The sequence below is a fragment of the Schistocerca piceifrons genome, chromosome 2 (assembly GCF_021461385.2).
Source record: "Schistocerca piceifrons isolate TAMUIC-IGC-003096 chromosome 2, iqSchPice1.1, whole genome shotgun sequence".
Taxonomy (NCBI): domain Eukaryota; kingdom Metazoa; phylum Arthropoda; class Insecta; order Orthoptera; family Acrididae; genus Schistocerca; species Schistocerca piceifrons.
Window position 1 is genome coordinate 930,198,347 of NC_060139.1, and position 25,614 is coordinate 930,223,960.

General features: G+C 44.3%; 1 protein-coding gene across 1 annotated transcript in view; it reads left to right on the forward strand.

Annotated features, from left to right (window-relative positions):
- Positions 1–23,469: 23,469 nt before the first annotated feature.
- The window catches only part of LOC124776727 (UDP-glucosyltransferase 2-like), a 111,171-nt gene continuing 109,026 nt past the window's right edge, over positions 23,470–25,614 (forward strand). The window contains exon 1 of the mRNA XM_047251846.1: positions 23,470–23,596. Within this exon, the coding sequence (XP_047107802.1) occupies positions 23,578–23,596 (19 nt within the window). The 5' untranslated portion in view covers positions 23,470–23,577. The remainder of the gene's footprint in view (positions 23,597–25,614) is intronic.

Here is a 25,614-nt window from a genome sequence, read left to right on the forward strand (position 1 = left end):
CATTTCAGCACATGTCCACGGTACAGTTCCACCAGACATGGTACCGAATTTACTGGGAGAAGTGACAGAACAGGAAGTGCTCGATGCCATTGGTAAAGGTGCTCCCCATAAATCACCAGGAATCGATGGATTACCATTAGAGTTCTATCGAGCATTTAAACAACTATTGGTACCGTGTTGGGTCGAAATTTGTCAGGAATTGATGTCCCCGGGTATATTGTTGCCTGCATCGTTCTTGGAAGGACTGATTGTCCCCATCCATAAGCTGAAGGGACAGAATCATGTCCGCGATTATCGCTCCTTAACGTTACTGAACAGCGACTTCAAGATCTTTTCGAGGCTGCTATCAGAACGTATTCGCGGCACACTATTGCACGTCCTGTCCAGCGATCAGACGTCCTTGGGAGGGGGTGGGGGGGGACACCCAACAACATCAGAACTGCGTTATGTCGTTACAGAGATCTCATCTCCCTTGCACGTGTGAGACGTTTGCCGGCAGCCCTGGCGTCTATCGACTTTAGCCAGGCTTTTGACCGTGTGAGCCACACTTTCCTCACGGCCGTTCTACGGCGCATGGAATACCCGGAACCCTTTATCACAGTGTTGACACGCCTTCTGCATGGGTCTACTTCTCGAGTTCTTGTTAATGGAAGACTGACGGCACCCATGCCGATCCGCCGATCAGTAGGACAGGGATGTCCATTATCAACATTGTTATTTGCATTGGCCTTAGAACCTTTGTTGTGTGGTCTCCGAGTCAGGCTCACTGGGATACAGTTCCGCGGCTCCATCTATCGCTGCACCGCATATGCGGATGGTTTGATGATCGTCATACGTGGAGCTGACGATATGGCCGCGGCTTTGGACTGGATTGCAACCTACGGTACAGCTTCTGGTAGCCAAATCAACGTTGACAAGTCTGTCGCCTTGAGCATCGGGATTGGGCTACCGCAGGAACACATTGTCCCCTTACGCTTCATTGATACTGTCCGCTGCTTTGGCTTAGATTTCATGAACGACATGCGACGTGCGACGACGCTCAATTATCGACGCCTTCTTAACCAAATTAGGGCCGGAATTGCAAATCAGCGCTTGCGATCCCTCAACATCGTTCAGCGGGCGTATTATGTCAATGTATACCCTGCGTCCCGCATACCGCATGTCGCCAAACGCTACCCATTCCGAAACCCTCGGCTCGTAGCATTATGGCAGCGCTGGGATACTTCGTCACCGCTGGTATGTTACTGAAGGTCAGATACGTATCTCTTACCCTCCCCAAGGAAAAAGGTGGTCTCGGCCTAGTTAACGTCCATGCCCTCTATGTTAGCTCACATTTATGTCTGCTGCGCCGTTGTCCTAAGAGCCTCACGAGTCTGCTTCTGACGGCGCTACGACCTGCTTCACTAAGAGCGCCGGTGCCACTACAGGACATCCCAGCGCCCCTCTTTTATATAGGACGTTTCTATTTAGAACAAAGTTATTGCAGTGTAGCGCTAACGACACCACAAATGGCTACAACTGGACGCCTATATCATGACATGCTGCAACACCGCCCCCTAAATGTGATTGAACTAAAATATCCTGACGTACTGTGGCGCGTGGTGTGGAAGACTGTACACGATGCCATGCTTGATTCCGATGTTGTTTCCCAATGGTACGTAGTCGTTAATGGGAAGCTGGTGACGCAAGAACGTCTCTACAATATCCACATGGCAGAATCTCCCAATTGTGTGGGTTGCAATACAGTAGATTCTGACGAGCACCGCCTCAGCTGTGGAGAGGCGGAACCGGTTTGGCACCTAGTGCGGCAGATGCTGGCTTATCTCTTACGAGTTAGGCCGGAGCATATATCTGCACGCACGTTATTGTTTCCGGATGAGACATTTTACCCCAAGACTCGAACCAACTCCGTCAGCTGGATACGTGGACATACGGTCCATTACCTCTGTCGTGACGGACACAAGAATTTCCTTGAATTCTGGCTCTATTTGCAAGGAAGACATCATGGTATTTCCGGGCATACCAGATATCGACAATGCTTCGCAAACTACCTGGAGTGCCTTTCACAGCCCGCCGTGTAGCTGGAATGTTCCAGGCAGTGGCAGATGAGGTCAGAACGAGCTGCAAACGATCATATATTGAACATCTTTATCAGTGGGCGCAGTCGTGGGAAGCCTAACTACGAAGTGGTAGCTTTATTTTCACGTTATTTATGTTTACTTTCTTCGATAGTGTCTTCATTCTGTTTTAGTTTTCCGGGCTTGATTAACTATGACTGTTCGCACATTGGTATCTATATAAATAAATAAAAATAATAATAACAAAAAAGTGAGCAGGAGGCCTGCGTTTCGAATCCAGATAAATACACAAGAACAAAATAAGAAGAAAATGAGCAACAAATGAAATATAATAAAGTATTATACCCTTTCCTTTCTCCTTTTATTTTTTAATAAAATGTTCAGAGGCATATTTAATTTTTGTTCGTGGGCGGAACCTGTAGTAGTGGCGAACGGCCGTCCTAGTTAGCTTTAGGATGAAAGTGGCGGTGGCACTAGTTTTGTTTTTAGGCTAGATAGGTTTTTGGGGGTAGTATGGGTGATAGGGGTCAACGCCTGAAATGGAGGAGGTAATTTTCTTTCTTTATATATATATATATATATATATATACAAAAAAGATATTAGAGCACTTTCCCGTGAAAGGCAAAGGTCCCAAGTTCGAATCTCGGTCCGGCACACAGTTTTAATCTGCCAGGAAGTTTCATATCAGCGCACATTCCGCTGCAGAGTAAAAATCTCATTCTGAATAACTGTCCTATACCACTTTCTTGCGTTAATCTGGAAATTACCAGTGTTTCGTTGACAGTGACTTGTTGATGTGAATGTATGCTTTCCCGGCGTATACAGCTGGAGAAGAGTTCTCGGGCTTCCAGCCGGCTGGCGATGTCTTCAAACTGCGACGTTTCGACGAGTGACATACTCATCATCTTCTGGCGAAGTGCCGAGACTTCGCGGATGCCGGTCCCTTTATACCTGCGGTGTGCCCCCACCACCTGGCCGCGGGAGGCTGGGTCCAGCGGAGCCGGCGGGCGGGGTGGAGGGGGAAGCGGGTGCGCCGTTCGTGTCTCCGTCAGAGCATTCTGATCGCGTCTCGTGAGCTGGACGGTTCTTGTTGCGTTCCTGGCGTACTGCGGCTAATGCTGGATTCCAGGCCGCGCTCAGTTGATAGCCTTCGTCCCTGTTCACAAGATTCTCGTGGACCCGTATTTCTATTGATTCTTTAATGACGCTATCCCAATAGCTCCCGGCTCGGCACAGCACCCTGGTGTTTTCGAAATCAAAGGTGTGGTTTTCTTTGATGCTATGTTCAGCTATAGCAGATTTCTCTATCTGTCCAAGTCGAACATGCCTGATGTGTTCCTCGCACCTTTTAGAGATGCAGCGCTGCGTTTGACCAATGTACTGCACACCACATTCGCAGACAATGCTGTATATACCAGGTGTGTTTAGTTTGAGTGGGTCTTTAGCTGAGCCCAGCAGCTCTTTCGTCTTCGGTGGTGGTCGGAAGACGGTATTTATGTTCGATTTTCTTAATAGCCTCCCGATTTTGGCTGATGTGGGCTCCAAATATGGAAGAAAGGCGAGTCTCTTGTTAACTTCTTCTTCATTTTCCTGAAATTTGTCAGCCTGTCTCCTCTTGAAGGCCCTGCCAATCTGTGTTTCACTGTACCCGTTTTTCCGAAATACCTCTCTTAGGTGGTGTAATTCTTCTGAGAGGCTTTCTTTGTCACAAATGACGTGCGCCCTATGTACCAAGGTGGTCAGTACTGACTGGCGTTGCGCCGGATGGTGGCAGCTGGTTGCATGGAGGTACAGGTCTGTGTGCGTCTTTTTTCTATATACTGAATGGCCCAGCGTGCCATCCGTTTTCTTCCTGATCAGTATGTCCAGGAATGGAATACAGCCATTCTCTTCTACTTCCATAGTGAAGGTGATATTTTCATGTATGCCGTTTAGGTGGTCCATAAACTCCTCCAGTGCCTGCCTGCCATGCTGCCATATCACGAAAGTGTCGTCCACATAGCGAAATATGCACTTACGACCACCTACTTCAAGCGCAATGGAGAGCATTATGAACAAGTGGATGGAGTGGCCATGGGATCTCCCCTTGCTCCAGGTATCGCGAATCTCTATATGGAACACTTTGAGGAGGTGGCATTACAAACTGCTCACCGTAAACCCAGGTACTTCTTCCGCTATGTGGACGACACTTTCGCGCTGGAGGTCTGTGTTCGTATCCTGCTCGTGTACATGTATTTTTTTAAATATAAAATCGACCGAATTTTTCAATTTTATTTCAAAGAATATCAACAAACAGTGTAAGGTGTGCGAAATTATAACGATATATTCAGTTACTAATTTTTTCAAATATTCATTCCGTTTGTGGTTCGCAGTTGGAGTTCCAAATGTTCCCACAACGGTCGTTTCTTGTATTACCTGAAATCGATCTCCGCCCATTATCGCCCCCTCTCCGTGAATACCGTTAGCCGTAACGGGAACCCCAGCTCCTAGGCCAATGAGGATCCGAGTTGCATTCCTTTACGTTCGCATCTAACTACAGCTTCAGGTGCTCGCAAAGTGTCTCTCAGTGCCGTGTGTTAGAAAAAATCTGTGAAATGGAAGAACCAAGTGTTTCTGGAGAAGTGCAGCCAGAAGAAGATCCACAAGTAGAGGAGTTGAACGAAGAATCAAAAGACGAAATCACATGCCATTAAATCGCCGAAAATCTACACCGCCATTTGAATCTCGTAACGAATACACCGCCTAGCGTGATCTCTGCCAATTTAGTTGCAATTGGCGGTGAGATACGTATCGCAATACAGGATCTCTTGGCCGAAAGACAGATCACTATTGATGATGAATTGATGGATTTCAACGAAGAAGATGAGTTGGGAGAATATGATGCGAACCAGAAACGGAATGAATTTTTGAAAAAATTAATAACTGAATATATCTTTATAATTTCGCACACCTTACACTATTTGTTGATATTCTTTGAAATAAATTGAAAAATTCTTTCGATTTTATCAACAAAAAAAAGTACACAGCATGATTCGAACACAGTATCTCCAGCATAGTAGCCTTGAAGCTTTACCGCTGCGCTACGCTGACTAGCTGGATATAAGTGTAACGTTATAAGTATATAAATCGCGCAACGAAATTCAGAATCAATTTTTTCAAAAACCAGGGCCCGTCGCTAAAAAAACCGGATAGCCAGATACTCAGGGTAAGTGCCTCTACAACATATTTGAAGTGCATTAAAATCCGTGATTTACACTATGGAGGATCCCCTTGTAAGTCACAATGCGGACGAATGTGTGTGTTGAGAGATCGTGCAGACGGTCATTAAAGGAACTGTGACGAAAATTAAGAGGACGACGGCTCATAAAGTCACTGCAGAACATAATATCGTACTCTTGAACGCCGTCAGCATCAAAACAACACGAAGGGAGCTCTATAAGCAATGAATTGCAGGGCGAATTGGAATTTCAAAATCACTCACCAGTGGTGCAAATGTCTATGAGAGGAAAAGTTGGTGCCAAAGAATTAATCCTGGACTGTGTAGCAACGCAAGAAAGTAATTTGATCGGATGAGTCTTGATCCGCACTGTTTTGACTACTGGCCAAGTTTAAGAGCCAAGAGTGAAACATGGCAGGGGTTCGGTGATGATTTGGGCAGCCATATCGTGGTGTTCCATTGTCCCCATGGTTACTCTGCAAAGTCGCGTTACTGTTAAGGTTTATGAGACCCTTTTGGCTGATCAGGTTCATCTCATGATACAGTGTTTCTTCCTCAATGGTGATGTGTTCCAAGACAACAGGGCCCCTCTTCACACAGCTCGCATCGTCGTCCACTGGTTTTGCGAGCACGAGGAAAAACCATCGCATTTGTCCTGGTCACCACAGACACCAGATCTCAATATCACTAAGGCTTCGTGGTCTGCTTTCGAGAGAAGGTGTGTAATCACTGTTCACCTCCATCATCGTTACCTTAACATGCCACTGTTCTACAGGAAAAATATTGTATAAAATTCCATTGCAAACTGTACGGGACCTGTATCTATCTAGTCTGAGGCGACAGGAAGCTGTTTTAAATGCAAAGGATATCCCTGCACCTTATTAGACATAGTAATGTGTTGTATGTTTTGTTGTTTTGTTGATTCCATACTTACAGCCCCTGTATATCACACGAAGACATCATGAAGGGAAAAGTATACTGTGTCGCGCCCAGACACAGCCTTAGCACAATCGTCCCCCCTGTGAATCATTCGCGAATGGAACAAGAGAACGGGGAAGTGACGGTGGTATGGCTGCAACTCTCATCCCCTCGTCGTCCACTGGACGTTCTGTACCTTAGTCTACATCTACAGGGTGGTCCATTGATAGTGACCGGGCAAAATATCTCGCGAAATAAGCGTCAACCGAAAAAACTACAACGGCCGAAACTTGTCTAGCTTGAAGGGGGAAACCAGATGGCGCTATGGTGGGCCCGCTAGATGGCGCTGCCATAGGTCAAACGGATATCAACTGCGTTTTTTTAAAATAGGAACCCCCTCCATTTTTAATTACATATTATGTAGTACGTAAAGAAATATGAATGTTTTAGTTGGACCAATTATTTCGCATTGTGATAGATGGCGCTGTAATAGTCACAAACGTTTTAGTACGTGGTATCACGTAAAATTCCGCCAGTGCGAACGGTATTTGCTTCGTGATACATTAACCGTGCTAAAATGGATCGTTTACCACTTGCGGAAAAGGTCGATATCGTGTTGATGTATGGTTATTGTGATCAAAATGCACAACGGGCGTGTGCTATGTATGCTGCTCGGTATCATGGACGACATCATCCAAGTGTCCGGACTGTTCGCCGGATAGTTACGTTATTTAAGGAAACAGGAAGTGTTCAGCCACATGTGAAACGTCAACCACGACCTGCAACAAATGATGATGCTCAAGTAGGTGTTTTAGCTGCTGTCGCGGCTAATCCGCACATCAGTAGCAGACAAATTGCGCGAGAAACGGGAATCTCGAAAACGTCGGTGTTGAGAATACTACATCAACATCGATTGCACCCGTGCCATATTTCTATGCATCAGGAATTGCATGGCGACGACTATGAACGTCATGTACAGTTCTGCCACTGGGCACAAGAGAAATTACGGGACAAGCTAGACAAGTTTCGTGCTTTGTAGTTTTTTCGTTTGGCGCTTATTTCGTGAGATATTTTGCCCGGTCACTATCAATGGACCACCCTGTAGATGTAGACTGTGGTACAGAACGTCCAGTGGACGACGAGAGGATGAGACGTGCAGTACAAGCTCGAATCGGGAAAGGAAATCGGTCGTGCCCTTCAAAGAAATGTTCCAGCATTGTTCTTAAGTTATTTAAGGAAATAATGGAAAAAGTAAACTTAGCTGCCAAGACGGGAATTTGTACCGCAGTCCTACACACGAAAACCGACAAAGATGACAAGGTTTCATGTTCAAAAGACTCCCTTTTTCCTTTCAAATTTTGGCTGCAAAGGACCTTCGCTTGAAGCGTCTACTGTAAGGATTTCATCCACGGAGCCTTTTGTTTATTACATAAAGAAATTATTTGTATGTCGTTTCAGGTAAAGTTAATTTTATTATATATGCTCAGATCGATTAAAGATGGTCTCACCCGCACAGTTAGCCGTACGGTTTTCCATCTGCCTCGGCGAATGCGGGCTGGTTCCCCTTATTCCGCCTCAGCTACACTAGGTTGGCGGTTGCTGCGTAAACAAGTTCTCCACGTACGCGTACACCACCATTACTCTACCACGCAAACATAGGGGTTATATTCGTCTGGTGTGAGACGTTCCCTGGGTGGGGGGTTCCACCGGGGGCCGAACCGCACAATAATCCTGAAAGAGTGGTTCGGTGTGGGGCGGCGGAGGGGTGAAGTGGACTGCGGCAGTCGTCCTGGGGTTGTGGACCACTGCGGCTGCGGCGGGAACGGAGCCTCTCCGTCGTTTCTAGGCCCCCGGTTAACATACAGTACAATAAAATACAAAGATGGTCTTCTGATCTAAACTAGGTTCGACTGCAGAGTATACAACCAGTCAGCCACTTTTTGGTGCTTAACAATACCGTTCTTGAAATTCTTAGAAGCTATAGAACGTCCGCGGCTCGTGGTCGTGCGGTAGCGTTCTCGCTTCCCGCGCCCGGGTTCCCGGGTTCGATTCCCGGCGGTGTCAGAGATGTTCTCTGTCTCGTCATGACTGGGTGTTGTGTGACGTCCTTAGGTTAGTTAGGTTTAAGTAATTCTAAGTTCTAGGGACTGATGACCATAGATGTTAAGTCCCATAGTGCTCAGAGCCGTTTGAACCGAGCTATAGAACACTGCTGACAGAAAATAAATAAACAGCAGAGTTATTTGTATTGATTAATAGTATTACTTTGAAGTTTTATTGTAATTAAATGGAACAGACTAAAAGTCTCGTCAAAAGCATTATTATTTTTCCTCTCGCCAAAATATTTGTAACAGCAACGTATTGCAAGTCTTCCTGATACTCAGCTCACTTGCGATAACAAGACGTGGCTGATAACATAACTTTACTTGTCTACGTAACGGATTCTAGTGACATACTTTTATCGAGGTTCAGTACACCAATTCTTTTGATTAATGGCATTATTGCATGCGCTGCAGTAATCTGCAAAGCTACATTGCCGGCATTCTGGGCGTTTTGTACACTGAGTACATGACACAACAATTTCTTATTAGCATTTACTACAGACGAAGAGACGTAGTGTTAAGCGTACGCTACGTAAATTAAAGTGGAAGACAGCCTCATTACCGAAGAAAGCAAAATAGTTGAGAACGATTTTGGAAACAATATTTATTTGTTTTTATTGGCATCAAGACAATTGAGCACCCCGAGTTTGTTCTCTAAGATACGACAGTAAAGCAGCATTATTACTGTCGTGTCCGTAAAAGATAGCGCGAGGCACTTGAGAAGAAACTGCCTGCATCAGTTACGGATTGTCTCTGTTAGGTGTTCCTGCCACAGACTATACACGATTATTCAATCGAACGCATTAATTAGTTCGGAAGGCTTGTTTTCACAAACGCTGTTTCAGATAATCGGTAGTTTTTGTGTTGTCTCAACAATGTCCCAAGAATGTGAATAGTGGCATAGAGGTGGACGGGCAAATAATGGAAACTGATTAGTAATTGCTGCTTGAAAAATTAAAAAAGTAATTAATTGGAAAGGATAATTGAAAGAAATTGGAAGGCACACATACCCCGGGTGAACTTTAACTGGTACTAATATCAACACACCTTCAGTGTCAACACATTTGAGATCAGTATTCATCATACGTATTTCTTCACATTAACCCCATTATGCGTAGCCCTCATTATGATAATACCAATACAGGATTGCTCCTCCGGTGCTCGCGCAAATTCCTCTTGTCTGCTCCGAAACTCCTGATGCAGGATTCTCGGCGCGGGCGAAATGATAAACAGACATGTGTGGTCGATGTGAAGGCAGAAATACTGAATTCAGTGTTCCGAAACTGTTTCACTGCGGAAAATCGTAACACGGTCCCTGACTTCAGCCGTCGCACGGACGCCAAAATGGAAAATATTGAAATAAACGATATCGGAATTGAAAACCAACTGCTATCACTTAGTAGCGGAAAAGCATCCGGACCAGACGAGATACCCTTAAGATTCTACAGTGATTATGCTAAAGAACTTGCCCCCTTTCTATCAGCAATTTATCGTAGATCGCTGGAAGAACGTAAAGTACCTAGCGACTGGAAGAAAGCGCAGGTCGTTCCCATTTTCAAGAAGGGTCATAAATCAGATGCGAATAATTATAGGCCTATTTCGCTTACGTCAATCTGTTGTAGAATAATGGAACATGTTTTGTGTTCTCGTATTATGACGTTCTTAGATAATACAAATCTCCTTCATCATAACCAACATGGATTCCGCAAACAGAGATCATGTGAAACTCAGCTCGCCCTATTTGCCCAAGAAATTCACAGTGCCGTAGACACTGGCGAGCAGATTGATGCCGTATTCCTGGACTTCAGGAAGGCATTTGATACGGTTCCGCACTTACGTTTAGTGAAAAAAATACGAGCTTACGGAATATCGGACCAGGTTTGTGATTGGATTCAGGATTTCCTAGAAGAAAGAACACAACATGTCATTCTTAACGGTTCAAAATCTGCAGATGTAGAGGTAATTTCGGGAGTACCGCAGGGAAGCGTGATAGGACCTTTATTGTTTACAATATACATAAATGACTTAGTTGACAACATCGGTAGCTCCGTGAGGCTATTTGCAGATGACACGGTTGTCTACAAGAAAGTAGCAACATCAGAAGACTCGTACGTACTCCAGGAGGACCTGCAGAGGATTAATGCATGGTGCGACAGCTGGCAGCTTTCCCTAAACGTAGATAAATGTAATATAATGCGCATACATAGGGGCAGAAATCCATTCCAGTACGATTATGCCATTGGTGGTAAATCATTGGAAGCGGTAACGACCGTAAAATACTTAGGAGTTACTATCCGGAACGATCTGAAGTGGAATGATCACATAAAACAAATAGTGGGAAAAGCAGGCGCCAGGTTGAGATTCATAGGAAGAATTCTAAGAAAATGTGACTCATCGACGAAAGAAGTAGCTTACAAAACGCTTGTTCGTCCGATTCTTGAGTATCGCTCATCAGTATGGGACCCTTACCAGGTTGGATTAATAGAAGAGATAGACATGATCCAGCGAAAAGCAGCGCGATTCGTCATGGGGACATTTAGTCAGCGCGAGAGCGTTACGGAGATGCTGAACAAGCTCCAGTGGCGGACACTTTAAGAAAGGCGTTACGCAATACGGAGAGGTTTATTATCGAAATTACGAGAGAGCACATTCCGGGAAGAGATGGGCAACATATTACTACCGCCCACATATATCTCGCGTAATGATCACAACGAAAAGATCCGAGAAATTAGAGCAAATACGGAGACTTACAAGCAGTCGTTCTTCCCACGCACAATTCGTGAATGGAACAGGGAAGGGGGGATCAGATAGTGGTACAACAAGTACCCTCCGCCACACACCGTAAGGTGGCTCGCGGAGTATAGATGTAGATGTAGATGTAGATATGAATAAAACTTTACTTTCCTAATACCTTTTTCTAACACTTTTAACGTACGCTTGAAATATACATTTCTTAAACAATACTGGTATGACGCACCTCGTCATACATCCGCCCGCTATCACTTATGGAAACGAACAGGTGAAGATACAGAAATCAATCAAGTGAAGAGCGTATCTCTTCTCTTTTTTGCATCAAAACATTATCTGTGCCACAAAGCAGCTCGTTAATTTACCTTTGGATTTGTGTATATATAGCTTATGTATATAAAAGGAAAAGAAAGGAAAAGCAATATGGTTCATTATAAATGTTTCTTTTTTGGTCTGTTTGCATTCTAACCAATAGCAAAAGGTTATCGAGGGCCAGCTGCGGCGAACAAGGCTGATGTTTCACTGTTGTCATTTTGTTTTTGGCAAAAGACCACCTGACACTTAACACTGTACTGAGGAGCGTTCTCGTGTGGGATACGCCAATCGTTTGAGCATAACAACGTAGGCTACTTCTTCCGCAGTGACTCACACCATCGTTTTAGTGTCCCACGAGGTGTTTCTGGTAAAATGAGGTACATTAGAGAAATAAATTAGAGGTACACTATTCCTTTGATGTCAAAAAAAAAAAAATTTCTTGTTGCATCTCAACTGTTCTGCATTCTTTAGTAATGAGAAACTCTTACATTGTCTCTCTTGTTGCTTGGTTTCTGAGGCATACCCGTACTAATACACTACTGGCCATTAAAATTGCTAAACCACGAAGATGACGTGCTACAGACGCGAAATTTAACCGACAAGAAGAAGATGCTGTGATATGCAAATGATTTGCTTTTCAGAGCATTTACACAAGGTTGGCGCCGGTGGCGACACCTACAACGTGCTGACATGAAGAATGTTTCCAACCGATTACTCATACACAAACAGCAGTTGACCGGCGTTGCCTGGTGAAACGTTGTTGTGATGCCTCGTGCAAGGAGAAGAAATGCGTGCCATCACGTTTCCGACTTTGATAAAGATCGGATTGTAGCCTATCGCGATTGTGGTTTATCGTACCGCGACATTGCTGCTCGCGTTGGTCGAGATCCAATGAGTGTTAGCAGAATATGGAATCGGTGGGTTCAGGAGGGTAATACGAAACGCCCCCTGCTGGATCCCAACGGCCTCGTATCACTAGCAGTCGAGATGACAGGCATCTTATCCGCATGGCTGTAACGGATCGTGCAGCCACGTCTCGATCCTTGGGTCAGCAGGTGGGGACGTTTGCAAGACAACAACCATCTGCACGACCAGTTTTACGACGTTTGCAGCAACATGGGCTATCAGCTCGGAGACCATGGCTGCGGTTACCCTTGACGCTGCATCACATACAGGACCGCCTGCGATGGGGTACTCAACGACGAACCTGTGTCCACGAATGGCAAAACGTCATTTTTGCGGATGAATACAGGTTCTGTTTACAGCGTCATGATGGTCGCATCCGTGTTTGGCGACATCGCGGTAAACGCACATTGGAAGCGTGTATTCGTCATCGCCATACTGGCGTATCACCTGGCATGATGGTATGGGGTGCCATTGGTTACACGTCTCGGTCACCTCTTGTTCGCATTGACGGCACTTTAACAGTGGACGTTACATTTCAGATGTGTTACGATCCGTGGCTCTATCCTTAGTTCGATCCCTACGAAACCATACATTTCAGCAGGATAATGCGCGACCGCATGTTGCAAGTCCTGTACGGGCCTTTCTGGATATAGAAAATGTTCGACTGCTGCCCTGGCCAGTACATTCTCCAGATCTCTCACCAATTGAAAACGTCTGGTCAATTGTGGCTGAGCAACTGGCTCGTCACAATACGCCAGTCACTACTCTTGATGAACTGTGGTATCGTGATGAAGCTGCATGGGCAGCTGTACCTGTACACGCCATCCAAGCTCTTTTTGACTCAATGCCCAGGCGTATGAAGGTCGTTATGGTTGTTCTGGGTACTGATTTCTCAGAATGTATGCACCCAAATTGCGTGAAAATGTAATCACATGTGAGTTCTAGTATAATATATTTTTAAACGAATACCCGTTTATTATCTGCATTTCTTCTTGGTGTAGCAATTTTAATGGCCAGTAGTGCACGTATTTTCACCTGTTACGAATTTAAAACAAAATTTCTGTTATGTGCTCCTTGGTTGCGTATTCAACACATACCTGGCTCACAAAGCGCCTGTACAGTAGCTTTGTGGATTATTGTAGATAAAACGCAGGCCATTAGCTAATAGAAAAGAATGAAGTGTACTGATATACGGACAGACCTGAAGACAGGATAGAAACGATATCAACAGATGTGGCAGATTTTGAGAGAAGCGTTGTCACATTAAATGTTATTCCAGAATTCTATTAGAGTTTACATTTTTTTGCCTAGTATTTATTTTAGCTGGAGAAAAGGATACATTTTTCGAGATCAATAAAAGTTAGATTGAAGGGATGAAAATTCTATCTGACAAATAAAAGTTGAAAACACTCCTACAGTTAATTTTGCAGAAAATAGGGGTAGGCTTCTTCCGCGGAACACTTCGTTGCCACATCTAATGTGAGATGTTACTAGGTGAAGAGACGTACAGGGTCACTGCTGAAGATCATCTGAGGTCCAGTCGGAGTCAGTCACAGCATTGACGTAATCATTAATAGCTGCGTGGAAATGGTACCATCTTGAACTTGAAACGTTAAACTTACAGCTAGCTCATTACTTACACCACAACCAGACATCTTGTAGTAATGAAATTCACTATCTATAATACCAATATTCCGTTAATCTTGTAGCGCTGATAATGTTTGGAAGAGATGCAAAAAAATAAGCGACTCTTAATCAAATTGCGTGCCCGCCCCCGGTAGCTTAGTGGTCGCCGGCACGGTAGCTGAGCGTGTTCGGTCAGAGGGTTAGCTTCCCTCTGTAATAAAAAAAACTGGGTTAATCGATCAACAACGAACTTAAACGGATATCTTAAGACGTCCGCCCCGAGCAGATTCAACGAACAGAAAGAGAACAAAATGAAATTTAAAAAAAAGTTGGTCAGCGCGACGGAATGTCAATGCTAAGGGCCCGGGTTCGATTCCCGGCTGGGTCGGAATTTTCCTCCGCTCAGGGACTAGGTGTTGTGTTGCCCTCATCATCATCATTTCATCCACATCGACACGCAATTCCCCGAAGTGGCGTCAAATTGAAAGACTTGCACCCGGCGAACGGTCTACCCGACGGGAGGCCATAGTGCACAAGACTTTTTTTTTTTTTTTTTAAGCAAATTGCGTGCATATGGAGTATCTTCTCAGTTGTGTGACTGGATTCGTGATTTCATCTCAGAGAGGTAGTGATAGACGGTAAACCATCAAGTAGAACATAAGTGATATCTGGCGTTCCGCAAGGTAGTGTCATAGGCCCTCTGCTGTTCCTGATTTACATAAATGATCTATGTGATAATCTGAGCAGCCCCCGTAGATTTTTTGCAGATGATGCTGTAATTTACCGTCTAGTAAAATCATCAGACGATCAGTTCCAATTACAAAATGATCTAGAGAGGATTTCTGAATGGTGCGAAAAGTGGCAACTGGCACTAAACACAGAAAAGTGCGAGGTCATCCACATGGGTACTAAAAGAAATCCGATAAATTTTGGGTATCCGATAAATCGCACAAATCTAAGGGCTGTCAATTCGACTAAATACCTAGGAATTACAATTACGAGCAACTTAAATTGGAAACACCACGTAGATAATACCGTAGGGAAGGCGAAACAAAGACAACGCTTTGTTGGGAGAGCCGGCCGCGGTGGTCTCGCGGTTCTAGGCGCGCAGTCCGGAACCGTGCGACTGCTACGGTCGCAGGTTCGAGTCCTGCCTCGCGCATGGATGTGTCTGATGTCCTTAGGTTAGTTAGGTTTAAGTAGTTCTAAGTTCTAGGGGACTGATGACCACAGCAGTTGAGTCCCATAGTGCTCAGAGCCATTTTGAACCATTTTGTTGGGAGGACACTTAGAAGATGCGACAAACTCGCTAAGAGACAGCCTACATTGCACTTGTCCGTCCTCTGCTGGAATATTGCTGCGCGGTACCAGGTAGGATTGACGGAGGACACCGAAAAAGTGCAAAGAAGGGCAGCTCGTTTCGTGTTATCGCGCAATAGGTGTGAGAATGTCACTGATATGATACGCGAGTTGGGGTGGCAGTCACTGAAACAAAGGCGAGATTCTTTACGGCGAGATCTATTTACGAAATTTCAATCACCATCTTTCTCTTCCGAATGTAAAAATATTTTGTTGACACACACCTACGTAGGGAGAAATGATCATCATCACAAAATAAGAGAAATCAGAGCTCAAACGGAAAGATTTAGGTGTTCCTTTTTCCCACGCGCCATTCGAGAGTGGAATGGTAGAGAAGTGGTATGAAAATGGTTCGATGAACCCTCTGCCAGGCATTTAAGTGTCAATTGCAGAGTAATGATGTAGATGTAGAAAGAAAAGAATAATGGATCGTCCAGTCCCTAGAGAGTTATATGCAATGAAATGAGATCAACTGTTAGGGGTAACTAACTGGAGCTCGTGGTTGGGCATGAGATACGGAATTCGGACGAAAGGATGGTGGTGGTGAAGGATCGCGGCGGCGGAGGGGGGGGAGTGGAGGAGGGTGGGAGCATGATAATTCTTACCGCATCATCATTGACGAATGGCTACGAGTACTGTGCGTCCACCATTCTTGGGGCAAAGTAGGTCACTCTGTTTTTAGCTGATCTACTTTCTCCAAAACTGATGGACGCAATTTTTAGCCTGTGACTTACTTTATTCTATTTTAGCCCATGACCTGCTTAAATCTTGTGACACATCACTGTTTCAACTCTGTTTTTAGCCCATGACCATCTTATTTCCTAGTAAATGCTACTTTCATCCCATCGACATCACAAATTTGGAGGAAAAGTGCTATATTTGGAAATATACCTCGCCGCTGCTGGAGAGGTTGCGGCTATGAAAAATTACTATATTGCCACCGCGCTATGGACGACAGCTAGTAAAGAGGACATTAGGAGATCCTTCACAAGGTATGAAGCCTGCAGTTATTAGCACCTGGCGTGAGTGGCCCCGACAAATCTTAATGTGTGGCAACCCATACTGTGCCACTACCACTAGAAGTAGTAGCTTTAAATGGAAGCATTATAGAGCGCCCTAATCAGTCTTCCAGTCATAAATAAATAAAGTGACAGTCATGCAATTAGCACCAAAGTTGGTTCCAACAAATGTAATAACAAAACGACGTCGAAGCTCACCATGTTATCTGAGACCTTCAGCCTGAAGTTGTTGAGGCTATTCACAAAATCCACAGTATTTGTGTTTCTGTCAGGTATTTTGCAGCACACGTATGGGACTCCTAATGTTTCTGACAATGGTGTATACGGTACCCCGTATTTGTGAACCTTACAGAGTCCACGGAGTCTTGATGGTACTGGTCCTTGTGATGACAATTCTTTGATGACCCCCTCTGATAAATCCGGATCCTTGAGAAGCGCCCAGGTCCCGCTCTAAAACTTTTGGTTGCGTCAGCACTGATCTTCCTGTGGGATTCGTTTTGTAGCAGGGTCTGCATCTTCTCATTGTAGTCCTTGTGAGAGAAAACAAGAATAGCGTCATCTTCGTCAGTAGCCCTCTCTCTGCGGTAATATTTGACATTGTAGGCTCAGTTCTCATCAGTGCATAACAAGTATCACGACGTACTTTTTCAGCTGCTTCGCGCGGAAGTCGCAACACAGCCTGTTCAACCGGAGGACTGTGGCATGTGTGAAGTTATGGCTGGGAGCGAAGCTTAATCCCCTCTCCAGAACTGAAACTGTATCGCCACTCATTTGCATTGATGACAATCTTACACCGAGCCTCCAATGATGGTTTGTCAATGAGACGTAAAAATTTTAGCGTTTTGTTTCCTGTAGCCTTCCTTTGTGCAGAAATGGCTGTTACCCAGGTATCACCATCAGTCCAAACCCACGTACAGACGTTAAAATATTGGCCAATTCTAAAAATAGTTTAAATGGTTCTTGAGAGTTGTACTCTAGGCACCAGCGAGAAAAGAGTGTCCTCTCGCGTACCAAGGCAAGGCTGCCCCACTTCTTGATTGTCCTGGTTGCCGCTGAATCGCTGTGACGCGTGACCTCAGGAAATGCGACATAAAATGCTCGACACATCCCTTCATAAATGAAAGAGCACACAGGTAAAGACATCTTCGATAGTTCAGCTTGTCGAATTTCTTCATAATGCAATGTACCCCCTCTCCATAAAAGTATCTAACGTGATTGTTCAGGTTCTCCTGGCGTATTATTTGTTGACCAATCAGTCTACGGGTCTACTGCTAGTTCACAGTCCATGTCACCATCATGACATGCGCTGATGAACTAAGCTCCTGAAGGGGGGGGGGGGGGGGGGGGGAGCGAGGTGCGTTTCCTCTGAGGTCCGCACCCGAGGGCACACGACGGCAGCCACAGAAGCGATGACATGGGCATCTGTGGTAGGTGTAGTTACATTGCCCGCCATGGCCGCAAAGACTTTCAGAAACAGAATGGAAAAAGTGGCACTCGGTGATAGTCCATGAAGTTAAAGGAAGGCGCAGGGTTAAAGACGACGAGGATAAGGGGAGTTTGTCTTGGTACATAATTTCATATGAAAAAGATGGATATAAATTTTGTATGCGCTGGCTGTGATAACCAGTATGAACAATATAACGTGGATCATCGTTGTGTCTCTGTAAGGAGAGCCAGCACGCAGTTGGAGCATGCCATTTTACGCCACGAGGCACAAAGAATGACACTCTCTCTACATTAAGAGCCCGCTAATCTTAACACTCTCATGAACTACGAATCATAAGCAGGCGTGCAGCAGAAGCTTCTAATTTAATGTCGTAAGTAATTGGAAAGAAGCATCTTTGAAGTAAGACTTGCGTCCTGAGTGAGGTGCAGAGAGATAAGATAACAGCTGAAATTGGAACAAAACCGTAACGTGAATGAACGTAGGGAGGGGAGCGGGCGACCTCTAATTAGCAGGGCTCAGTGCCGTCCTGTGAGTAGCAAAGGCACCAGTTCTGATGACGTGTACTCTCATTTGATGCTGAGCCTCGTTTTGAGGTCTTTGAGACACATTACGCACTCAGTTTTTATAGCACAATTGGGTTTTTCGCCTAAAAAGCGGAAGTGGTTTAAGAAGCCCACATCCATCAGCGCTCTACCTATTTTAGATGTGCAGTCCATTTTATTTCCATTTTTTTAATGAGGATTAGTGTGAAGTGGACTTAATACACATTGGAGGTGAACTTAAACCTGTGACTGGATTTTAGCTTAAATTTGCTTCTTGATATTTTCATTATTTTAACCAACATGGTAAGGACGTAACAGCGATCTGTTCTTGGTGATTAAAAAGCAAAAATGATCAAGATCGCAAATATCTCATTTATTCAAATGCCCTGTTTCGCCACGTTTAATCGGCCATCTTCAGATTATGAGCACGATCTGGCGGGCGCTGGCGGCATGTTCAACAGCTTTGTGTGGTCATAGCGGAAACTGCCATAACCGCTGTGATCACACGCAGACTTCACCATGCAGCCACCTCCAGCCAAATCGTGGTCTTAATCTGAAGATGGCCAATTAAATGTGTGGAAACCGATCATTTCAGTAAATCGTCATATTTTGGTTAGTGGTCAAACACACACGGCTGCAATACTGTTTCCTCAGGGATGAACTAATGTTTACGATGACGTAGCAGACCTGCTGGAGGTGTTACAAATCAATTTAAGTAGTTGGAGTCAGATTTCACCAATAAAACTGCACGATCAAAAATTGTTTTACAGTTCTCTTAATTATTTAATAGTAACTATCTCTCAGCCGCATTAATTATCTCAGTCACTGGAATTCTCGCTTACAGTATGCGAAAAACTGTTGTTACTGTTCCCAGGTCTGACTACGCTTCGCTACGTAACTTTACTGTTCGTATGTAATGCTAGAGGAATAAGTATTCTAAGTGAAGATAAATACAGTGAATGCTCAAAGGCCTAGCAGTTTAACCACATTCACGAAACAGCTCTTTAGAAGTGGATACAATTGGATTCACGAGTCCCCGACAGAAATCACCAGCTCATGCGAACGGAAACAGGCACCAATAACCATCTGCATTTTCTTGAGTCCCAGCCTGAAGTCCTCCAATACAACCACAACGGAACAGCCACGAAAAGCCCGGACTCTGTGAAGTCCAAGACCAAAGTCCATTAATAAACGAAAGTATGGACTCTCTGGAATCTGAGACTGAATTGCACCAAACCTTTTAATAGTAGTTCCCAATTAAACATTTAATCTCTCCCCCATGACGTTCAGTTTGTCTACTACTGGCCGTTCACCTCTGTGAATTACCCACCATTCCGTTTTCTAGTCAGACCATACGATGAAACTGTAAACCTTAAATTGGCTCGTCAGATTTTCATTGTTTTAAACAACGTGGTAAGGATGTAACAGCGATCTGTTCTTTATGATATACTAAAATGACCGGTTTCGGCACGATTTTGCTGGCGCGATTCACCACACCGCCAGCCTCCGACAAATAGTGATCATAATTAAACATGCCGAAACCGGTCACAGATCTACAGGTCAAACGCACGCCCCTGTAAAACAGTTCCCTTTACGATGAAATAAAGTTTATGATGTCCTAGGAGATCTACTTGGTGTGTTCTAATTAAATTTAAGCAGCTGGAGTTGGACTTCACGAATAAAATTATACGAAAAATAATTGTTTTTATTGCTCTTATTTATTTGATAGTAATACTCTATCAATTGCATTAATTATCTCAGTCACTTCAGTAGTTAGCCAATTTACCCCACACTCAGAAAGTCTCGCTCACAATTTGCGAAACCCTATTGAAACTGTTCCCAAGACTGACTACAATTCCAACTCATCTTCACTGTTCTAATGCAATGCCACTGTGACAGGTACTCTAAGCGTAGATAAACCCAGTGAATGCACGAAGGCTTAACAGTTTAACCACCCGAAAATCTTCGTAATCACGGTATCCTTCCGATAAAAACTAAGTTACGAAACCAGCACACTGCCGGCCGCGGTGGTCTCGCGGTTCTAGGCGCGCAGTCCGGAACCGCGCGACTTCTACGGTCGCAGGTTCGAATCCTGCCACGGGCATGGATGTGTGTGATGTCCTTAGGTTAGTTAGGTTTAACTAGTTCTAAGTTCTAGGGGACTGATGACCTAAGATGTTAAGTCCCATAGTGCTCAGAGCCATTTTTTTGAAACCAGCACAGTTCATGAAACAACTCATTACAAATGGAAACGTCTCGACTTTCGAGTCCGAAATCACTAATTCACGCCAACGGAAACGACACAAATAATCGCTTCTTGAGTCCCAGAAAAAATCCTGAAATAAAGCAGAAACGGAACAATCACGATAACGTCTGAACTCCGAGTCTCAGACCGAAGTCCCCTAATAAAATGAAACAGCGGCATCTGGAGTCTGAGACTGAATTCTACCAATCCTCTTAACATCACTTCCCAATTAAACTTTTAATCTCCCCTCCATAAGCTAAAGTTTGTCTGCTATTGGCTGATCACCTCTGTGACTCTCTCGCCATTCCGTTTCCTAGTCATGCCTTGCCGTAAGATACAATGTTCTACAACTATGACCCAATTATCTGACCTTTACGAGTATAATTAAATAGTCTTTATATTCTAAATCACAATTATATGTTTGTTTTAATGACAAGAGACACTATTTTTTTCTGTAATCTCTCACAAAACTTTAATTTGAATTATTCCAGAACCGGTTATTAACTTCGTCATAGAATTCCTTACAGAAACGTTCCCCGCATTTCGTTGATAGACCCTGTCGTTCATGTTTTGATTTGATACAACTGTTGACTGGAAATAGAAAGGGGACCATCCAGTCTAATGCTACTTGTGGTGACATTTCTAACACTTAAATGGGAGGTCGCTGTCGACCAGAACCATCAAAACACGCAATGAATCTTTCGAAAGTGACACAAGACGGGCCGACTTCCTGCCGACTCTCCCTTCGGTGGCGCTTAGCAAATACGCAAACAGTCGCCTATATAACTAATTAACATGACTAGCTTTCCACCCACGGGCCAAGAAATCGTGGGACCATCTTTGGAAGCGCCTTGCCATCCTCCAGCGTCCAAGAATTTCAGGTCCGTTTGGTCGGAAAGCAACCAGCTGGTAACTAATAGTGCGTGCCACTTTTGCAACGCTTTGAGTTAGAAAGCATGTGTCCGGCACCTCCCAAAGACTTGATACAACCTTCCTTTGTAATACGTTAAAGCCGCATGTTCCATTGCCATCAGCGTGGTCTTTACAATATACGAAGTGAATAATAATACAATTCTGATAGTCAGCTATTTTACACAAACGGCTGCTGGAAATCAACTGTTCTGCTTTCTGATTTAGTTAGGACAATTGCTGTTTCTTTTCAATGAGATGTCGGAAGAAGACAGATTCATTCTCAGGCTAATATTTGTACTTCTACTTCAATTCACTGCCTAAATCTTTTTAAAACCTAATCTCACAACACAAGCCCATTTCTAAAGCTGCTGTGCACCTACATGGGGGCGAAAATCAATCACGGAAATGGAAATTCCTCAGCTAGAATTGCATTTCCAGAATTGATATTGGAGTATTTGGGTGACCAACCGGAAACGAAATCCGACTTTGGGTGCTTCATACAAACGCAGTGACTGTCGCTAGCAATACCTTTGATCCGGTATTACCGAGCTATCGGTGCAATTTTAGGATTTACGTCGATGCCGCATATCACATCGAATGTGGTAGTGGAACTTCGCTAGGCAGTGTCACGTTTATGAAGCAACAAGAAAACACAGCGCTCTCAGTAATATGATATGGGCGTCGCTGATCTTTGTTCGAGAGGCTACTCGGGTTAATGGGCTGCCTGCGGCATGTGCTGCAACTACGTCATTAACCTTCACGCGCTCGCGCGGGCGGTGAAGTGACCGCCTTTTTGCAATTTCGCGCCATACTTACTCCACAAGGGTAACGAGGCGGCGGGAGGGACATGTATTCTCTAGTTGCACCTTTTTGCGACAGATGCTGCTCAAAGTTCGTCCAAGTCGCACCTCTCTGCCTCTCAGGACAAGTTCAAATAGGTCCGAACACGTTCGGCGGTCAGTTTACCGCCTTGCGAGCGCTTACGAGACTTTGTTCTACTCGTCTACTTCGGAATTTAAGTATTTCTTTTTGTAATTCCCCTATAATTCCTCAATTTTATAGACTCTTCCAATTCTCTAGTGAATGTGCATGTGCTCCAGAATTTCAACATCAAGAAGAACACAAAGGTGGCCTGCATGTATATTTTTTCGCTTACTTGACTTGGCAGGAATAAATTCGTTACGCATTTTTCAATTCAACACAGGTAATATGAAAGAAAAAACGAGAAGACAATTCTTACATGCGTTATCTTTGGAACTGATGAGCGAAATCTGAAAGAAAGAGCTAACTTGAAGCATTTACCAAAAATTTGTTAGTATTTTTGGAAAATTACAGAGAGAGTGACGCAGTTTATCCAGCTGTATCAACCCCTACAAGGAGAGGAATATGTTATTTGTGTGGCTCAAAAAAGAATATAAAAACAAATCGAGAATGCGGTGAATGTGGAAGAATCGTCTGTCTACGACATTCAACCACGACAGTTACGTGCAATAATTGTTGTCAGCCTCAAAACGAGAATGAAATGCATACAGACTGATCAACATTTTTCATCTGACAGAAATGTTTGTGACGTTTTCAATCAAAAATTCTTTTTTCAAAGCAAAATTAGCTTTTCTTGTGACGAGTTAAGACAGTGAATAATTCTAGTCTTAAGTATTACATTATATAGTCCCAAAACATTGCAATTAAAGAAATGTTCTTGTATTTCATTTGGGTATTTGGCTTCCTTTTTGTATTCCATTGTATACTTTATTGTTAAATAAATACTTTTGATTACAAATGTGTTTGAAATATTGCGTGAGATATCCTACGTCGATATCTTATGGAAATATGACCTTTAAAAACGGAAAACGTCAAGAAATTGATGAAAACTCTCGGGCGGTCGGCCGTCCGCCCGCGCGAACGCTCGCGTGACTATTCCTAGCGCGAGCGCATGAAGGTTAAATAAGCAAGGGCAGCAGGACAAGACGTTGCTATCATCAAGGACGCGTGCAGACTTGCCCGCGTAACATCGCCCCACTCCACACTGGCGAGTAGGAATCGTTCTGAGAACCCTTTTGTCTCCGACAGTCGCAACAGTAGCTGCCGCCTGCCGAGGTTCGTGGTAGGCAGCAATTGCACCACCTTGCTACCGGCTCGAAGATGACAGCCTGTGGAAGAAGTAAGGAAATCACACTCATTATTTTATTATTAGCGCTCGATTTCGTTACAATTGCGTTACACTTTTTTTTGTCCATATCATTTCATAATCGAACGACCTAGTAGCTATTCTCTTATTCAGTCCTATCAAAGACTGGCTGCAAAATCGATTTTTCCAAACTCCATTTCCTGAGACCTCGTTTAATATATAAAACGTAAATTCTACTGTTGTGGATTGGGTAAACCGTCTATAAAAAGGGTCCTGACATAAAAATTCCCATAAAATTTATTCCATTCCGTTCTGGCTGGCTGGTACAGAAAACGTTCTGAATTGGATCTAACTACTATGGGACTTAACATCTGAGGTCATCAGTCCCGTAGAACTTAGAACTACTTAAACCTAACTAACCTAAGGACATCACAGACATCCATGCTCGAGGCAGGGTTCGAACCTGCGAACGAAGCAGCTGCGTTGTTCCGGAATGAAGCGCCTAGAACCTCTCGGCCACAGCGGCCGGCCGTTGTGAATTATTTCGAATTGAAAAGGAGTATGGGTTGCAAGGTTATTTGATTTCCGTAACGTGTTTCTCCCATTTGGGGCATCATCAGATTGTCTTCAAAATAAGAAAACAATCCGTAGCAAATAAATAGAGGGAATGGTCCCATCTTGCACTTCTACAGGAATAAATAAATTGGTGGGACAGATGACTGATCCATCCTGTGAGTATACTCCAACCGAGGCAACAGCTGCAAGTATACACAGTGCGCAATCGTGTGTTGGATTAGTGGGCAGTCGTGAAGCCGCGGGCGTGTCGTGCCTGAGTGTTGATTAATTGGGCAAGTCCATTGTGCCCGTGAATACCAACGTGCCAGATGTGTTCGCACATACGGAATAAAAATGGTTCACATGGCTCTGAGCACTATGGGGCTTAACATCTGTGGTCATCAGTCCCCTAGAACTTAGAACTACTTAAACCTAACTAACCTAAGGACATCACACACATCCATGCCCGAGGCAGGATTCGAACCTGCGACCGTAGCGGTCACGCGGTTCCAGACTGAAGCGCCTAGAACAGCACGGCCACACCGGCCTGCCATACAGAATACACAAGCATATTGTTTGTATACAGATACTGTAACGACAGTTCGCGCGTGGCTATGAAAGAATGCCAGAGACGTTTCCCTGATCGATGGATCCCCTGTGTCATCGTATTCCCTAGTTTTCAAACATTATGTGAATCCAGAACACTACCAGGTATACATGTAACATTAGAACGTGAGGGATCCGGTCAGCAGAGTAAAGGGAAGGCATAGTTGAAATGGTACAGTGGAATCGCACCACCAGTACATGGCACATTAGCTGTCAGCTCGATATTCCAAAAAGGTGAGTGTAGCGTACATTACATTCCGAGGGCTCGTACCCATTCCATGTGCAGCCCATGCAACATCTACATACAGGTGATTCAGTAGCCGGCCGCGGTGGCCGTGCGGTTCTGGCGCTGCAGTCCGAAACCGCGGGACTGCTACGGTCGCAGGTTCGAATCCTGCCTCGGGCATGGGTGTGTGTGATGTCCTTAGGTTAGTTAGGTTTAAGTAGTTCTAAGTTCTAGGGGACTTATGACCTAAGATGTTGAGTCCCATAGTGCTCAGAGCCATTTTTTTGTGATTCAGTAAGCAGATAACTATTTCGTGAATGCTTGGCTGTACACAGAGACGTCATACAACACACTTTATTTACAGATGAGCCTACATTTACTTTCAGTGGTACCATGATTACCCGAAATTCTCATACATGGGTGATGTAGATCCCAATGGCACTAGAGAATTCCAAGTTAGGTTCTCAGTGAACGTCTGGTGTGACATGACTGATGATCTGGTGACAGGGCCTGTGTTCCTGCTAAATCGTATGGCAACCACAGCATACGTATATTTCCTGATAGAAGACCTACCTACAGTTGGAAGACGTGACATTAGAGCAACGACAGCAAATGTCCCTGCAACATAATGGATCACTGATTCACTCTATGAATGTATCCCAGT